This window comes from Ovis aries, chromosome 12 (assembly GCF_016772045.2).
Source record: "Ovis aries strain OAR_USU_Benz2616 breed Rambouillet chromosome 12, ARS-UI_Ramb_v3.0, whole genome shotgun sequence".
NCBI lineage: Eukaryota > Metazoa > Chordata > Mammalia > Artiodactyla > Bovidae > Ovis > Ovis aries.
The window spans coordinates 57,132,816-57,147,857 of record NC_056065.1 but is presented as its reverse complement, the minus strand read 5'-3'; the positions used below and the strand labels follow the sequence as shown (position 1 = coordinate 57,147,857).

Below are 15,042 nucleotides of genomic sequence, written 5' to 3'. Positions count from 1 at the left end.
GCATCTTTTAATTTCATGGCTGCAGTCACCATCTACAGTGATTTTGGAGCCCCAAAAATAAAGTCTGCCACAGTTTCCACTGTTTCCCCATCTATTTCCCATGAAGTGATGGGACCGGATGCCATGATCTTCATTTTCTGAATGTTGAGCTTTAAGCCAACTTTTTCAATCTCCTCTTTCACTTTCATCAAGAGGCTCTTTAGTTCCTCTTCAGTTTCTGCCATAACGGTGCTATCATCTGCATATCTGAGGTTATTGATATTTCTCCCAGCAATCTTGATTCCCGCTTGTGCTTCTTCCAGTCCAGCATTTCTCATGATGTACTCTGCTAGAAGTTAAATAAGCAGGGTGACAATATACAGCCTTGATGTACTCTTTTTCCTATTTGGAACCAGTCTCTTGTTCCATGTCTAGTTCTAACTGTTGCTTCCTGACTTGCATACAGATTTCTCAAGAGGTAGCTCAGGTGGTCTGGTATTCCCATCTCTTTCAGAATTTTCCACAGTTTATTGTGATCCACACAGTCAAAGGCTTTGTCATAGTCAGTAAAGCAGAAATAGATGGTCTTCTGGAACTCTCTTGCTTTTTCCATGATCCAGCAGATGTTGGCAATTTGATCTCTGGTTCCTCTGCCTTTTCTAAAACCAGCTTGAACATCTGGAAGTTCACAGTTCATGTATTGCTGAAGCCTGGCTTGGAGAATTTTGAGCATTACTTTACTAATGTGTGAGATGAGTGCAATTGTGTGGTAGTTTGATCATTCTTTGGCATTGCTTTTCTTTGGGCTTGGAATGAAAACTGATCTTTTCCAGTCCTGTGGCCACTGCTGAGTTTTCCAAGTGTGCTGGCATATTGAGTGCAGCACTTTCACAGCATCATCTTTCAGGATTTGAAATAGCTCAACTGGAATTCCATCACCTCCACTAGCTTTGTTCATAGTGATACTTTCTACGTGAAAGGCCCACTTGACTTCACATTCCAGGATGTCTGGCTCTAGGTGAGTGATCACACCATCATGATTATCTGAGTCATGATGCTCTTTAAGAAATTATGCATGTCAGGAGTCTCCAAGAAGTAAAGATGAAAAACCAGCTTGCTCTACCCAAAGTGTTGGCAGCAGCTGAGTGATGTTGCCTTGGAACCCTGAGGAGCCCTCCCTGTCATCCTGTTTTTTGGCCACAGTTGCTTAAATTCAAAGTTGGCCAGAAACCTATGATCCCTAGCCTGATGTGTAGAGATGAGTTAGGCCAAGTCACTGTTGATTATCTGCAGAATTTGAGCAACAATTTGCAAGAGGCTGAGGCAGTTAGCAATTGGATATGAATCTTAAGACTCAATGAGATAAAGCAGGAGCCACAGAAAGCTGAGTCGTTTTAAACCAAAGCCACAAGAGAATAGGAACTATGAGTAATCCAGCAAACTAGGAACAAGGTCTGAATGGTGCAGACGCACTAAGATGTGGAGACCTTGAATAGAAATGAGTGCAAAGTCTGCCTTAGTCCCTAGCAGCCTTGTAGTTATAGTCCATTTGTAATTGTACAATAAATCCTTTTTTTTTTTTTTTTTTAGTTAACTTGAGTGAATTTCTGTTTTTTTACAACCACAAAAGCTAAATGTTTGGTAGGAACTTGGCTAATCTCTGACATCACCTCAAAGAGACCATTACTCATTGAAAGGCCCTGCACCCCTTTGCAGAGTCTGCTCTTTCTCTCAATCACTGTCTCTCCAGCTAACGAGGATGCATCTTACTTCCTGGCTACTGTAATTGACTATTTCTCTGATTATCAACTTTACTCCATGTTTCATAGTTTCAGAGCCATCTGGGAGTTCAGCCACTCAAATAATGAGACAATGAGTAAAATGGCTTACCCAGGGCTCTTTCCTGGTGTCTCAGTCGTAAAGAATCCACCTGCCAATGCAGGAGACATGGGTTCAATGTGTGGTCCGGGAAGACCACATATGCTGCAGGGCAACTAAGCCTGTGCCCCACAACTACTGAGCCTGTGCTCTAGAGCCTGGGAGCCTTAACTATTGAAGTCCACACACTCTAGGGCCCGTGAGCTACAACTACTGAGCCCATGAGCTACAACTACGAATCCACATGCCTAAAGCCTGTGGTCTGTAACAAGAGGAGCCACTGCAATGAGAAGTCTGTGCATTGCAACCAGGGAAAAGCCCATGAACAGCAGCAAAGACATCGTGCAACCAGAAATAACATAAATAAGCAAAACTGTTTTTGAAATGGCTTACAGCCTTTCCCTCAGCTAATACATTCACCTTTCATAGGTATCTTTAGTTATTTTACTTACATCTGAATATGGCAATCCTACCACAGTAAGGGAGCCAGTAGGAAGGATGGCTAGAATATAGGTTCTGAATACCTGTCTTCCTTCAGTACAGAGTGGCATACTCTACCCTTCCCAAACCCTTGCCCAACACTGTCATTTCCCCCATATCACTGATTTTGCATTCATATATATGTCAATTCATTAAAAAAATATCAATTGAGTACTTCCTTCCCTGGTGGTGCAGAGGTTAAAGTGTCTGCCTGCAATGTGGGAGACCTGGGTTCGATCCCTGGGTCAGGAAGATCCCCTGGAGAAGGAAATGGCAACCTACTCCAGTATTCTTGCCTGAAGAATCCCATGGACAGAGGAGCTTGGTGGGCTATAGTCCATGGGTCACAAAGAGTCGGACACGACTGAGCGACTTCACTTATGTTACAAGAACTATGAATAGCCTAAAGTTTTGTACAAGAGACAAGTAACAAAGGACAATGATAATGCGTGAATGTGTGCACACTAAGTCCCTTCAGTTCAGTCAGTTCAGTCGCTCAGTCATGTCTGACTCTTCGCAACCCCATGAATCGCAGCACGACAGGCCTCCCTGTCCATCACCAACTCCCGGAGTTCACTCAAACTCACATCGATCGAGTTGGTGATGCTATCCAGCCATCTCATTCTCTGTTGTCCCCTTCACCTCCTGTCCCCAATCCCTCCCAGCATCAGAGTCTTTTCCAATAAGTCCCTTCAGTAGTGTCCAATCTTTGCCATCCTATGGACCATATTTTGCTGGGCTCCTCTGTCCATGGGATTCTCCATGCAGAATATGGGAGTGGGTTGCCATTTCCTTCTCCAGGGGATCTTCCTGACCAAGGGATTGAGCCTGAGTCTCATAAGTCTCCTGTATTGGCAGGTCGGTTTTTACCACTAGTGCCACTTGGGAAGCTTACGTAATTATAACATTGTGTGGTAAGTACGTACTCAAGGAGTTGGCAAACTTTCTCTATAAAAGGCCAAATAGTAAATATTTCAGGTTTTGTGGGCCACACAGTTTCTGTTGTAACTACACAACTCTGCCACATGAAAGCAGTGATAGACAATATGTGAACAAATGCATGTGACTTCATTCTGATAAAAATTCATTTACAAAAACAAGTGCTTAGATAAATTTAGTCCACAGGACATAATTTGCCAATCACTATATGAAGAAGAAGGCAATAGCAACCCACTCCAGTACTCTTGCCTGGAAAATCCCATGGATGGAGGAGCCTGGTAGGCTGCAGTCCATGGGGTCGCACAGAGTCAGACACGACTGAAGCGACTTAGCAGTAGCAGCAGCATATGAGGGTAAGAATATTCGTTTATGCAACAGTTATTTGTTGAACACTCATAGCATTTATTTTTCCAAGTGCTAGGGTAAAATACTAACTCAAACATACAAAAACTCCCTCTCTAATGGAACTTGCATTCTAATGGAGAAGAATATGGACGTTAAGCAAAAATTAAAAATATGTAGCCTGTTAGTGTCAGATTCTAAAAAGAAAAATAAAACAGAGAAGAAATCATAAAGAGTTAGAGGAATTGGGATTTTAAGTGAGGTCATCAGGAAAGGCTGCACTAGAAGGTGACTTTGAAAAAAAGCCTGGAAGGAAGTGGGAACACTAGCCATGTAGAAATCTGGAGGATGAACATTCCAGCAGAACGAAAAGTCACTGAAAAGTTTATGCAGCAGGAGTATGTTAAGCCAAGGGGCAATGAGAAGGCCACTGTGGCTGGAATGGAGCAAACAAGGGAGGCCTGGTGGGAGATGAGGCCACAGAATAAGTGGTACCAGACCAGTGAGGGCCCCGTTGGTCTTTGCACTGCTGCTGGCCTTGACTCTGAGTGAGCTGGGAAGCTGCTGCAGAATCTGGGCAGAAGAATGACTTGATCTGAAGTGTAGTCTACTAGGGTTACCCTGGCTGCTATGTTAAAAACAAACCCAGGCGGGGCAGGGGTGGTTGTGCAAGAGCAAAAGTGGGGAGACCTCTTAGGAGGCTACTGTAATAACACAGGTGAGAGACAATGGGATTAGAGCAGAGTGACGGCAATAGGGGATGAAAAGTGGTACAAACGAAATGTGTGTGTGTGTGTGTGTGTTAGTCGCTCAGTTGTGTTCACCTCTTTGAGACCCTATGGACTGTAGCCCACCAGGCTCCTCTGTCCATGGGGTTTCCCAGGCAAGAATATTGGAGCAGGTTGCCATTTCCTTTTCCAGGGGATCTTCCTGACCTAGCTATCCAACCCACGTCTCCTGTGTCTCCTGCATTGCAGGCAAATTCTTTACCCACTGAGTCATCACGAAGCCCATCTGAATGAGGGATCAAATGAGATAAAATGGCAACCCACTCCAGTATTCTTGCCTGGAGAATCCCATGGACAGAGGAACCTGGAGGGCCATAGTCCATGGGCTCACAAGAGTCAGACATGACTTAGCAACTAAACCAATCTCTATACTATTCCTAGGAAAGAGGGAATGACATGGGAACTGGACTTGAAAGCAGGAATTAGCCAAGCATCAAGAGAAGAAAATCAGGTCTACTGCTGCAGATAGAGCTCCTAATGAGAAGTGAGAGATGCATGAGGGTTCAGAAAATAAGTGAGTCAGCATCTTCCTCCTGAGGGTGAAGCAAATCTTCAAAAAAACCCATGAGGGCCAAACTACATATTCCATCCACTCCCCAACCTACTTCTCTGTGACTTCTATTCAGTCACAAAAGTAAAATGCAAACAGAGTTCCTAGAGGGGGGAAAAAAAAGGAAAACATGTGTAAGTGTGCAGCTGTCTTTCAGATTCCTAGGCTTAAATTCTAAGAAAAGATCCTTAAGTGAAATCCTCTGAGACAGACTGGCGTCCGGCCAGGGTACTAGGGCCAGCACCCCAGCTCCTAGGAAAATACCCAAGTATCTTGAACAACTGAATGTGTTTGGAGACCAGGGTCTCTCCTAAAATTTTTCTAAGAGGAAATATTTTTAACCCAGACATACCACAAGGCTCTCTCACAAGTCGGCCTATTTGGCTAGAAAATAGCCCCCAAAAGGAGAAAAACAACCTCTCCCCACTCACCTGGGGAGAGGGATTCACTGAGCCATTTAGATGAACAGAAAAATTGTGGATATGATTTATTCCATAAAATAGTACCTGTTGAAACTATGGAGAATTTGGCCTGTAGGAAAGCAAATGAGAGACATTTCTACTTGTTAGTACACTTTCTGAGCTTACCTGCAAGTTATTCTCCTATTCCTTCCCTTCTATTCCCTTTGCCAGGTAAAGTGCGTATGAGAAGGTGAGATTTGTTTCTTTAGAGTTTGTGTGGCCTGTGTATATTGCAGTGGAGGGGTTCAGAGGTTTTCTTGCTGTTTGGTTTTAAAGTTTCTCCTTCATTTATTTTCTCTCTGCCCTCTTCTACACCCTTACACTTATTTTCCCCATCCATGTTTTTTTTTGGCTGCAGGGAACTTTGAATCGCAACTTCAAAAGAAACCTGTAATGAAGCCTGGCTGATGTTTAACAGATCTGCCGCTGCAGGGGCCCAGTCCAACCGTTCCTTTGGCTCAACAGCCACAGAGGGTGAGTGAGCAAAGCACAGCTAAACCAGGGCACCCAGCTCTGTGCAGCACCGATTTCTCCACCTGTTCCCTTGGCTGTCATGTGCATCTGCCCTCCTGTCCTGAGATATATATCCAAGAGCATGCAACTGCAGGCACCACTCTCTGGCATGCTCCTTTAGGGCACCTCCCAGTCCACCCTCTTGAGGACCTGTTTAGAGGGAAGTGGACTATGCTCTGGGGCTTCCCAGGTGGTACTAGTGGTAAAGAACCTGTTTGGAAATGCAGGAGATACAAGAGACGTGGGCTCGATCCCTCGGTCAGGAAGGTACCCTGGAGGAGGGCATGGCAACCCACTCCAGTATTCTCACCTGGAGAATCCCCATGGGCAGAGGAGATGGGTGGGCTACAGGTTATGGAGTTGCAAAAGAATAAGACATGATTAAAGCAACTTAGCACAAACGCAAGCCTGGACCATGCTCTAGCATTGCTATATACAATAGTCTTTCTGCCCTCAAACTCCTCACCATCAAAACTCGGGCAATGAGGCAGAGAAGAGACAATAAGGCACCAAGACACAGAGACCTCAGCCCACCACAGGCATCAGAAAACAAATGCATGCCGTCATCATCCCATTGTCTGCTTCAGAGCATGGTGACACTAGGTGGCTGATGACTCGCTTAAACTATGCTCAGCCATTTATTTTTATTTGGTGATTGTCCTCCTCCACATACTAATAGAGTGATGAAATCTGACCAAAACCAAAGCAAAGAGGCAAATACAATGTTCTAGATTTGGTTGGATACTAAACTCATGTGAAAAGGGGAGGTAGAGCAAGGGATGGAAAGTAGATTCAGCAGCAAAGCACCCTTCATCTCTGGGACATAATTTTAGAGAGAAAAACAACAAAAATAAGTCATGACCAAAAAAGAAGCTTCAGACTGCAAAGGTCACGGAAGCTGGGTTTCCCTTAGGGCATAGACATTCCCTTGACTTGGCTTTCTAAGATACATCTTAGGGCGTAGCCAATGACATTTGGGATTTTACTAAAGAGGACTTTCAAGCCCTCATTCCCACAGCAATTGTAGACCCTCTCTTAGGGTAGCTACGATGCAGAAACAGACATCTGGCCTATGTAGCCTTCACTTTCCACAAGCCAAGTTTCTCTATCTTGGTGATTCTGTTCAACTGGCTGGGTAATGTTCTCTATAACTCATATCTCCTTCTGACCATTCCCAAGTCTGATAAATACTCTCCCTTTGATAGGTGCATCTGGGTTACAGATGTTTGGTGCCAGATTCCTCAGACTCTCTCCTCCTCTCAGAGCCTTTGGGAGAGGAACTCCTTTGGGCTACATTTCTGGTTTCTTGCTGTGGGTGGGGAAGAGGGAACATTAAGTAGGATTGGAAAAATGAAGAGGATTGTTCATAGAGCCATCACTGTACTTGCATGTTAGTAATCTGTCTATAGGTGTGTCCCCCACTTTCCAACCAATGTCTACTAAACTGGGAGCTCCTGAATAGAAGGCCTCTGTGCCTGGCACACTCTGCTCCTCAAGAAATGTCTGATAAAACATTTGTTGAAGTTGGGTTCTTCAGAGTCACAGAATAAAGGAACTGTGAACTTGAGCACTGTGATTTAATTGTAACAATATGGATGCTCTGCCATGCCTGTCGTGTGGTACCTGAATGCTTAGTCGTGTCTACGCTCTGTGACCCTTTAGACTATAGCTCACCAGGTTCCTCTGTCCATGGGGTTTTTCCAGGCAAGAATACTGGACCAGGTTGCCATTTCCTTCTCCAGAGAATCTTCCCGACCCAGGGATCAAACCCATGTCTCCTGTGTCTCCTGCACTGAAGGTGAATTTTTACTTGCTGAGCCATCAGGGAAGCCCAACAGAGATGCTAGATACTGGTAATTTAGTTCAGAGACAACCACTAACTCCACTAAGTCATAAGCCCTCATAGAAATCCAGAGATCTACATCTCTGTGAAACCAAAGTCCTTTCAAACAATCTAAGCCACGGCACAGAAAAGCAGTCTACACTCTATGTTCTGCTTTTAGTGGCTCAGATTGGATTTAAACCCGGGTATTTAGATAAAATTATTAAACCCCTCCACTAAAATATGAACACTTACTCTATGTATTCTTTATATTTGTGCTTTTGCTTGTCTTCCTGTGTCTGGCACATCAGAAAACTTGATAAATAATTGTTTTTCAAAATATGGTTCCTGCCAATAAGAGTTATGGAAAACAGTCACTGTTTTTAGTAATAAAAATTCAGCACAAGAAATACAAAGCAGAGAAAATGGAGTATGAATAAAAGGTCTGTACATGAAATAAGTATAAGGGAACTGAGAAAAAGAAAACCTATCCTCTGCACTGTCTTCAGGTTTCTTCCCCTAAGAAATTCACAAATAAGTATCCTTTTTTTAAATCATATTAATAGGGCTATAAAAGTGTGTTTCTTATTGTGAATAAGCACTATACACTTGAGAAAATCCACCAGCATGAAAGACAGATCAGAATTAAGATGGGGGAAAAAAGGAAAAAGAAAAGTTTACTACAAATGAATTAGATATACTGCACTGGGAAAAAAATTCAGAATTCATCTTACTTTTAGCCTCAGAAAATGACTGCATCCTTAAAAACAGACTAATATAAAAAAATCAGAGCAAAGTCTTAAATATATGATTGCTATGATTAAAAAATAAATTCAGCAGAAGATTTAGAAGATAAACTCAAGGAAATCTCCAAAAAACAGAACTAAATAACAATGCGATAGAACATATGAGAGGAAAAGGACAGAATAAATTCAGAAGATCAATCCTCAGAAATTTCAGAGGGGAAAAAGAGATCAGAGAATTAAGAAATATCAACCTAATAATTTCAGAAAATTTGCTGGAGATAAGGATGGCATCACCGACTCAATGGACGTGAGATTGAGCAAGCCCTGGGAGATGTGAAGGACAGGGAAGCCTGGCGTGCTGTAGTCCATGGGGTCTCAAAAGGCTGGACATGACTGAGCAACTGAGCAAATGAGCAATAAAGACAACAACAGGAGGCATGAGTCCAAACTGCAAGAATCACTGAATATCAACAAAAGAAGACTAAAAGGCCAGCCCTTAAAAAAAGTATCATGAAATCCCTAAAGTAACATGACTAAACATTCAAAATGATTTTTAATAGGAAAAAAAAATCACCTCTCAAACACATAATTATCAGAATAGAAGCTAGAGACAATATAATGAATTCCTTCAAAAATTTAAGAGAAAATATTTCCCAACTCAAATTTTACACCAGGACAAACTATCCATTTTGGGTAAAGGCAAAATAAAAGCATTTTGAGAAATGCTTTTCTGGAAGTTACCTAAAACATCCTTTCTTAGGAAGTTACTTAAGGAGGTTTTCCAGGAAAAAATTAAGCTGTAAATTAAGAGATATTCATCCAATTCAGGACACAGTGACTCCAATCCCCACCAAAAAAAAAAAAATCAGAGAAATTTCAGGATAACAACTCTGCAGCAGAACTAAGTATAACTGGTGAAGCTGGAAGAGGAGGGAAAAGTGGAATGAACTGGAAGGGAGAGCTCCAGAGGAGTGTTAAAAAAATAAAAAGACACTTTCTATAGATCTATTTACCTATTCTATAGATATGATAAAGCATTTGAAAATGAAGACATCAGAAAGGAAGGAAGATAGAAGGGAAGGAGGAAATAGAGACGCAAGGGATAGGGTACATGTGTATGGGGAAGTAGAAGAGCTTTGCCAGAAAGAAAGCATAGTAATAGAACAAAACCTTGCTCTGCAACCAAAAGAAAAATGTTTTATAGTCACAATATTATAAATATATATAACTGAGGCAACTAAAAACAGTAAAATTAAAACATTAATTTTAAAATATATTAAAAAATGCAGATGTGATGTGGGAGAAAAGTAAAACTCTCATCATTATAATAAAAGCAAGTCATAATATTTAAAATTAATGTTTAAACATAATGTTTAAAATTGATGAAAATAAGCTGATCCAGTGGTTTGGACTCTGCACTTTCACTGCCAAAGGCGTCGGTTTGATCCCTGGTCAGGGAACAAATGCAAGCCATATGCATGTTCCCTGCCCAGATTTTTTTTTTAAATCAAATAGATGAATCAAGTAATATAAATATAATGTTTGGATATATGTATATGGAGGTTATTACCAAAAAGGCAAGTAAAATAATTAAAGATGGGAGTAAGGCTACAGAGTAGAGAGAAGGACGAGGAAGAGTTAGGCAGAGGATTGCCATTCCTTATTTTTTGGTACAACTGTCTTTGGTACATTTGATATTTTAACCAGGGGCATTTATTTGGGCTTCCCTGTGGCTCAGTGATAAAGAATCTGACTGCCAATGCAGGAGTTTGATCCCTGGGTCAGGAACATCCCCTGGAGAAGGAAATGGCCACCCATTCCAGCATTCTTGCCCAGGAAACCCCATGGACAGCGGAACCAGGTGGGCTACAGTCCATGGGGTCACAAAAGAGTCAGATACAACTTAACAACTAAACAGCAACAACAACCAAAAAAGTATGAATAGTTCCTTTTATTCTGCAAAGCAAGTTTTGCATGTAAGGATAAGAAAGTTTGAAACACGTCTGGGTCCACAGATAGAAAAGGATAAGTTACCATGGCAACTCCGAAGCAGTAAGGTGAATAAGTTATAAACCCCTGGGTACGAGCAGTGGCAGTAAGGATTCAGAGATAAGGGGCCACTCTAAGGAGAAAGATGCAGAGGTACCATGCAAGACATCTCTCTCAGTCAAGGCAGTGCGTTGTTGTCATGAGCTAGTAGACGAATGAGAACAAGCCAGATTTGCCTGGAGAGCTCTCTGGAGATCCTGAGTTGGCAAACACTGTTGTTAGCGAGGTTTAGCTTCTGCTTAAGGTTATCAAAATCTAAAAACCAAACCCAAACAGAATCTTTCTTATGCAAATATTTCTGGTAATATGATCAGTTCCCTGGGTATTATTATGTAAACAAAGGCTTCCCATCTGTCAGTTCTAATAATGATAATAACTAATGTTAGTTTAGAACTATTTTTGTACTCTGAAAACTTTAGAGTTACCAAGGACTTTCCTGTACCTTGCTTCCCTGGTTGCTCAGATGGTAAAGAATTTGCCTGCAATGCAGGAGATCCGAGTTCAATCTTTGGGTCAGGGAGATCCCCTGGAAAAGGGAATGGCTACCCACTCCAATATTCTTGCCTGGAGAATTCCATGAATGGGCTACAGTCCATGGGGTTGCAAAGAGTCAGACACGACTGAGTGACTAACACACTTCTTGTACCTTATTTCATTTGCGTCACAAAATAACCCAAAGATATAGGTAATGCCAAGTATTACTGCAACCACCCTCATTTTACAGACAAGACATCTGAGTTTCTAAAAGTGACTTGTACAATTTACATAGCTGGTTAAGTAGCAAGGGCTCTGGAATTCAGCTCTGTTCCCTCTCTGCAAATCTTACCATTTTTGACATCACATGTCTGAGATATAGGAGACTCTATTAATTGGTTCTAACCACCTGCACATAGGGGCATCAAGAGGACTGCCCACACACAAGACCACGAATTACCACACAAATCGTGTCCGAAAAATTCAAAGGCAGCCATTCAGGTATTGGGTGGAAACTGAGATCCAATCCTCCCACCTCCCACCAACACAACACCCTAGCTCTGGTGTGAGGCATTTTATATTTCATACAAAGGTACAAGTTATAAGTAGGGAACCCTTGTCCATATGCACAAATTAACAAGTTTACCACCACGTCTAGCCTTTCTTAACTCCCTCTAACAGTCCTCAACCCCAGCACCAACCATCAAGCAGAAATCCTCCTACTGGCTTCTGTCTCACAACAGATGACACATCAGATTCATTTATTCATTAAAATAAACATAAAATAGATGACTATGTTTCAGCTGCTGCTCTAGGCACTGGAATGTAACAAGAACTGATATTCTAGGCCAGGGAAAGACAAATAAACAAGTGCACAAGAAAAAAAACAAAAGTGATAAGTGTTATGGAGATAATTTAAATTAGTTTACATAATAGAGATTGACTAGTCAACTTAGATTGGGCGATCAGGAAAGCTCTCACCAAGAGGTGACATTTAAATAGATGTTGGAATGACAAGAGAAAATTCACCAAGGGAAGATTAAGGAAAAGAAGATTCCAAGATGAAACAGCTAGTACAAAGCTTTGGGGCAGGGACAAGCTTAATGTGTTCAATGGAAAAGACTAGAGTCTGTGAGGCTGTGTAGTGCGGGTGTGGAGAACCAGGATGGGGTGGGAGAGACGCTGGAGAGGTAGACAGGGGTCAGGTTGTAATCCAGGAGACAGGAGTGGGGCTCAGATTTTATTCTAAGTGTAGTAGGAAAACATGTAAGGAGGGAAGTGACCGGACCTGATGTACATTTCCAGTGGGATTGTTCCAAATATTGCGTGAAATTTAATGGAGCAGAAAAGGAAGACTGCACTTGTGCTTAGATGTGAAACATCTTAAGTTCAAAAGGCTGCGGAACTGCTCAGTCTACGTCAGAGACTACGCACACATGGGGCCTCCTCATGAATTTGTGCTACTTTGCTGGAAACCTAAGACTGTGGAAAGAACGGAAGTGAAAGTGTTAGTTGCTCGGTCATGTCCAACTCTTTGCAATATATGGACTGTAGCCTGTCCATGGAATTCTCCAGGCAAGAGTACTGGAGTGGGTTGCCATTTCCTCCTCCAGTGGGTCTTCCCAACCCAGGGATTGAACCTGGGTCTCCTGACTCCTGTATGAGTGGTATCTATCAATGTGTACCTCGTTTGTTCTCTGCAAAGATGCCCTGGCTTCCTTGGACAGATAAAGTCGTTCAGCTCTCCTGTATCTCAAGCACGTGGTGCGTGCACAGTTCACACCACATCCGCAGTTGTGTGCTTCAAAGAAACTGAGTTTGGTAAAGGTCGTGTTTTCATCTTAGTCATCCATGTGTCCCTAATTACCCAGCACAACATCTAGGACTTGATGAAAGCTCACCGATATCTGGTGGAGTAATCATTTTATTTGGAGGTTGAGCGAACACTCTTTTGTCTCCAGAAGCCAAAACGATAAAATGATGTCAGGAATGCACCCTCCAAGCAGGACACCCCCTAGCCCCGGTCCCTTACCTCCTGGGTGAGTCAGGGTCGAAGCAGGTCTTGCGCACCTCGGTCACGTCTGGGTCACAGCAGTCGCCCTCGTCAAAGTCATTCAGCATGTTGTTGCACCCCACGTGGCAGAGCCCGTCCTTGCGGTTCCAGGAGTAGCACCGGCCCTGCAGGCGGCAGTCTCCCCCGTCGTAGCCCGTGAGTGGATGCTCGCACTCGGGGTCACAGTGATCGTTGCCGATTTTGCTGGGCTCACAGTTCACCAGCACAATGCGGTGGCGCAGGGTGGAGTTGTGGACGCGGTGGACGCTCAGCTGCCAGCTGATGTTGTAGCGGCTGAAGGCCTCATTGAGCACCTCGTGCTGCCGACGGATCTGCTCCTCACTCACCGTGGGGTTCAGACCCTTGTCGTCATAGATGTTCACCACCCGGTAGCGGATCACCTTCTCTCCCCGGAGGGGCCAGTGCCCATTGTACTGAGAGATCAATTCCACATTGTCACATGCTGTCTGCCCACAGAGCGGGGGCTGCAGAGGGGACAGAATCTCAGGCTTTGACTCAAAGCCCTGGAGAACCTCACGCCGTGGGTACTTCCCGTCTCTAAAGGGGACCCACTGTTCTTCCAGGGGCTCAAAACTGGCGGTCAGTAGCAGGGTGGTCAAATCCTTCACCTCCAGTGGCTGCTGAGGTCTGTGCTGAAGGTGGCTTTGTGGGCGGGCTGTCGACCAGAAGACCAGGGTGCCCAGGTGTCCACGGAAAGAGTGCCCGTCCTCCGAGCTGTCCCCCCCAAGGAGGAGAGAGCGACAAGATGCCATGAAGGGGCTGTTCAAGGGACCAGACTGATCTCGACTACTAGCCACCTGAGTGCCATCCACATACAAGGCCATGCGCTGTCCATCATAAGTGGCTGCCAGATGTGTCCACTTGCCCGGTTGGTAGCGACTGTGGCCCATCACAGTGGTGGCTTTCTTCACTCGGTCGGTGCGAAGAGAGAAGAAGAAGCGAGCATCTCGCCTTCCCACATCCTTCCCCGAGCGGATCCCCAGGGCCCAGCCCTTGTCACTGATAGTGTGGGAGCAGTTATCAAACACACCTGGGAAAGAAGGAAGAGTCGAGGGAGAAATACCAGATACAAAAGGGATGGAGAAAGGGAGAAGAAAACCCGTATAAATAGCAAGAATGTAGGTTTTTAATGGGAAAAAAAATTGATACAGAGTCAGTCCCCACCTAAGATGTTTGTCCAGTACCCCATATTAGATGTTCTGGCAACATCTTTCCCCAAAGGAATTTAATTTGAGATTCCATCCAATTTAATGCATTCCAGTATTTTTAAATAACCAAAATGGAAGCTGGAAGGGGATTGGTCACAGTGCAAGTGGCAGATATCCTCACCACTTTGTCACAAACATTTCTCATGCTGACTCCATATCCATGCCTTCTTCTCTTTCCACTTCCTTAGAATTCACAAGGGCCTTTGTAGTTTTTACAAAAGATAGTAATCTATCACCCTCGAAAGATCTTTTTTTTTTTCTATTGAATATTGAAATGACAATTCTTGTGGGAAAATAAGGAAAAGACTGTAACATCCTAGACATGTTATTTCCTCTGATGCCTAAGGGCAACGACACCCATCTGAAGTGAACAGGTGTTCCCCAAAGTAAGCAAAGGAGCATTGCCCCATGGTTCTAGACTATAAAAACCTAGTCAAACTATAAGAATGATTGTTCTTATGACGCATAATGCCTCCCACAGTACAGAAGTGGAACCTTTCCAGATAAACGAAGCTCCTTACCACATGCTGCCGTAGCATCTTATTCATTGCAGGCCCAGGGCTATTAAGTCCCATAAACAAAGCAGAGAATTCCTGTAGATAACTATATCACTAAGAATTTGGCAGCAGGAAGGAGTAGTCATATGTAACAGATGAAAGAGGAAGCCTCAGACAATATGGAGGCCTCGAATGTTCCTGGCAAAGCCATCTGCAGTTATGAGCCCACCACCTCCTCCCAG

At 43.4% G+C, this 15,042-nt stretch overlaps 1 protein-coding gene across 1 annotated transcript in view; it reads right to left on the bottom strand.

Annotated features, from left to right (window-relative positions):
• The window catches only part of PAPPA2 (pappalysin 2), a 356,164-nt gene that overhangs the window by 259,200 nt on the left and 81,922 nt on the right, over positions 1-15,042 (bottom strand). The window contains exon 4 of the mRNA XM_060396631.1: positions 13,054-14,125. Coding sequence (XP_060252614.1) covers positions 13,054-14,125 — 1,072 coding nt within the window. The remainder of the gene's footprint in view (positions 1-13,053; positions 14,126-15,042) is intronic.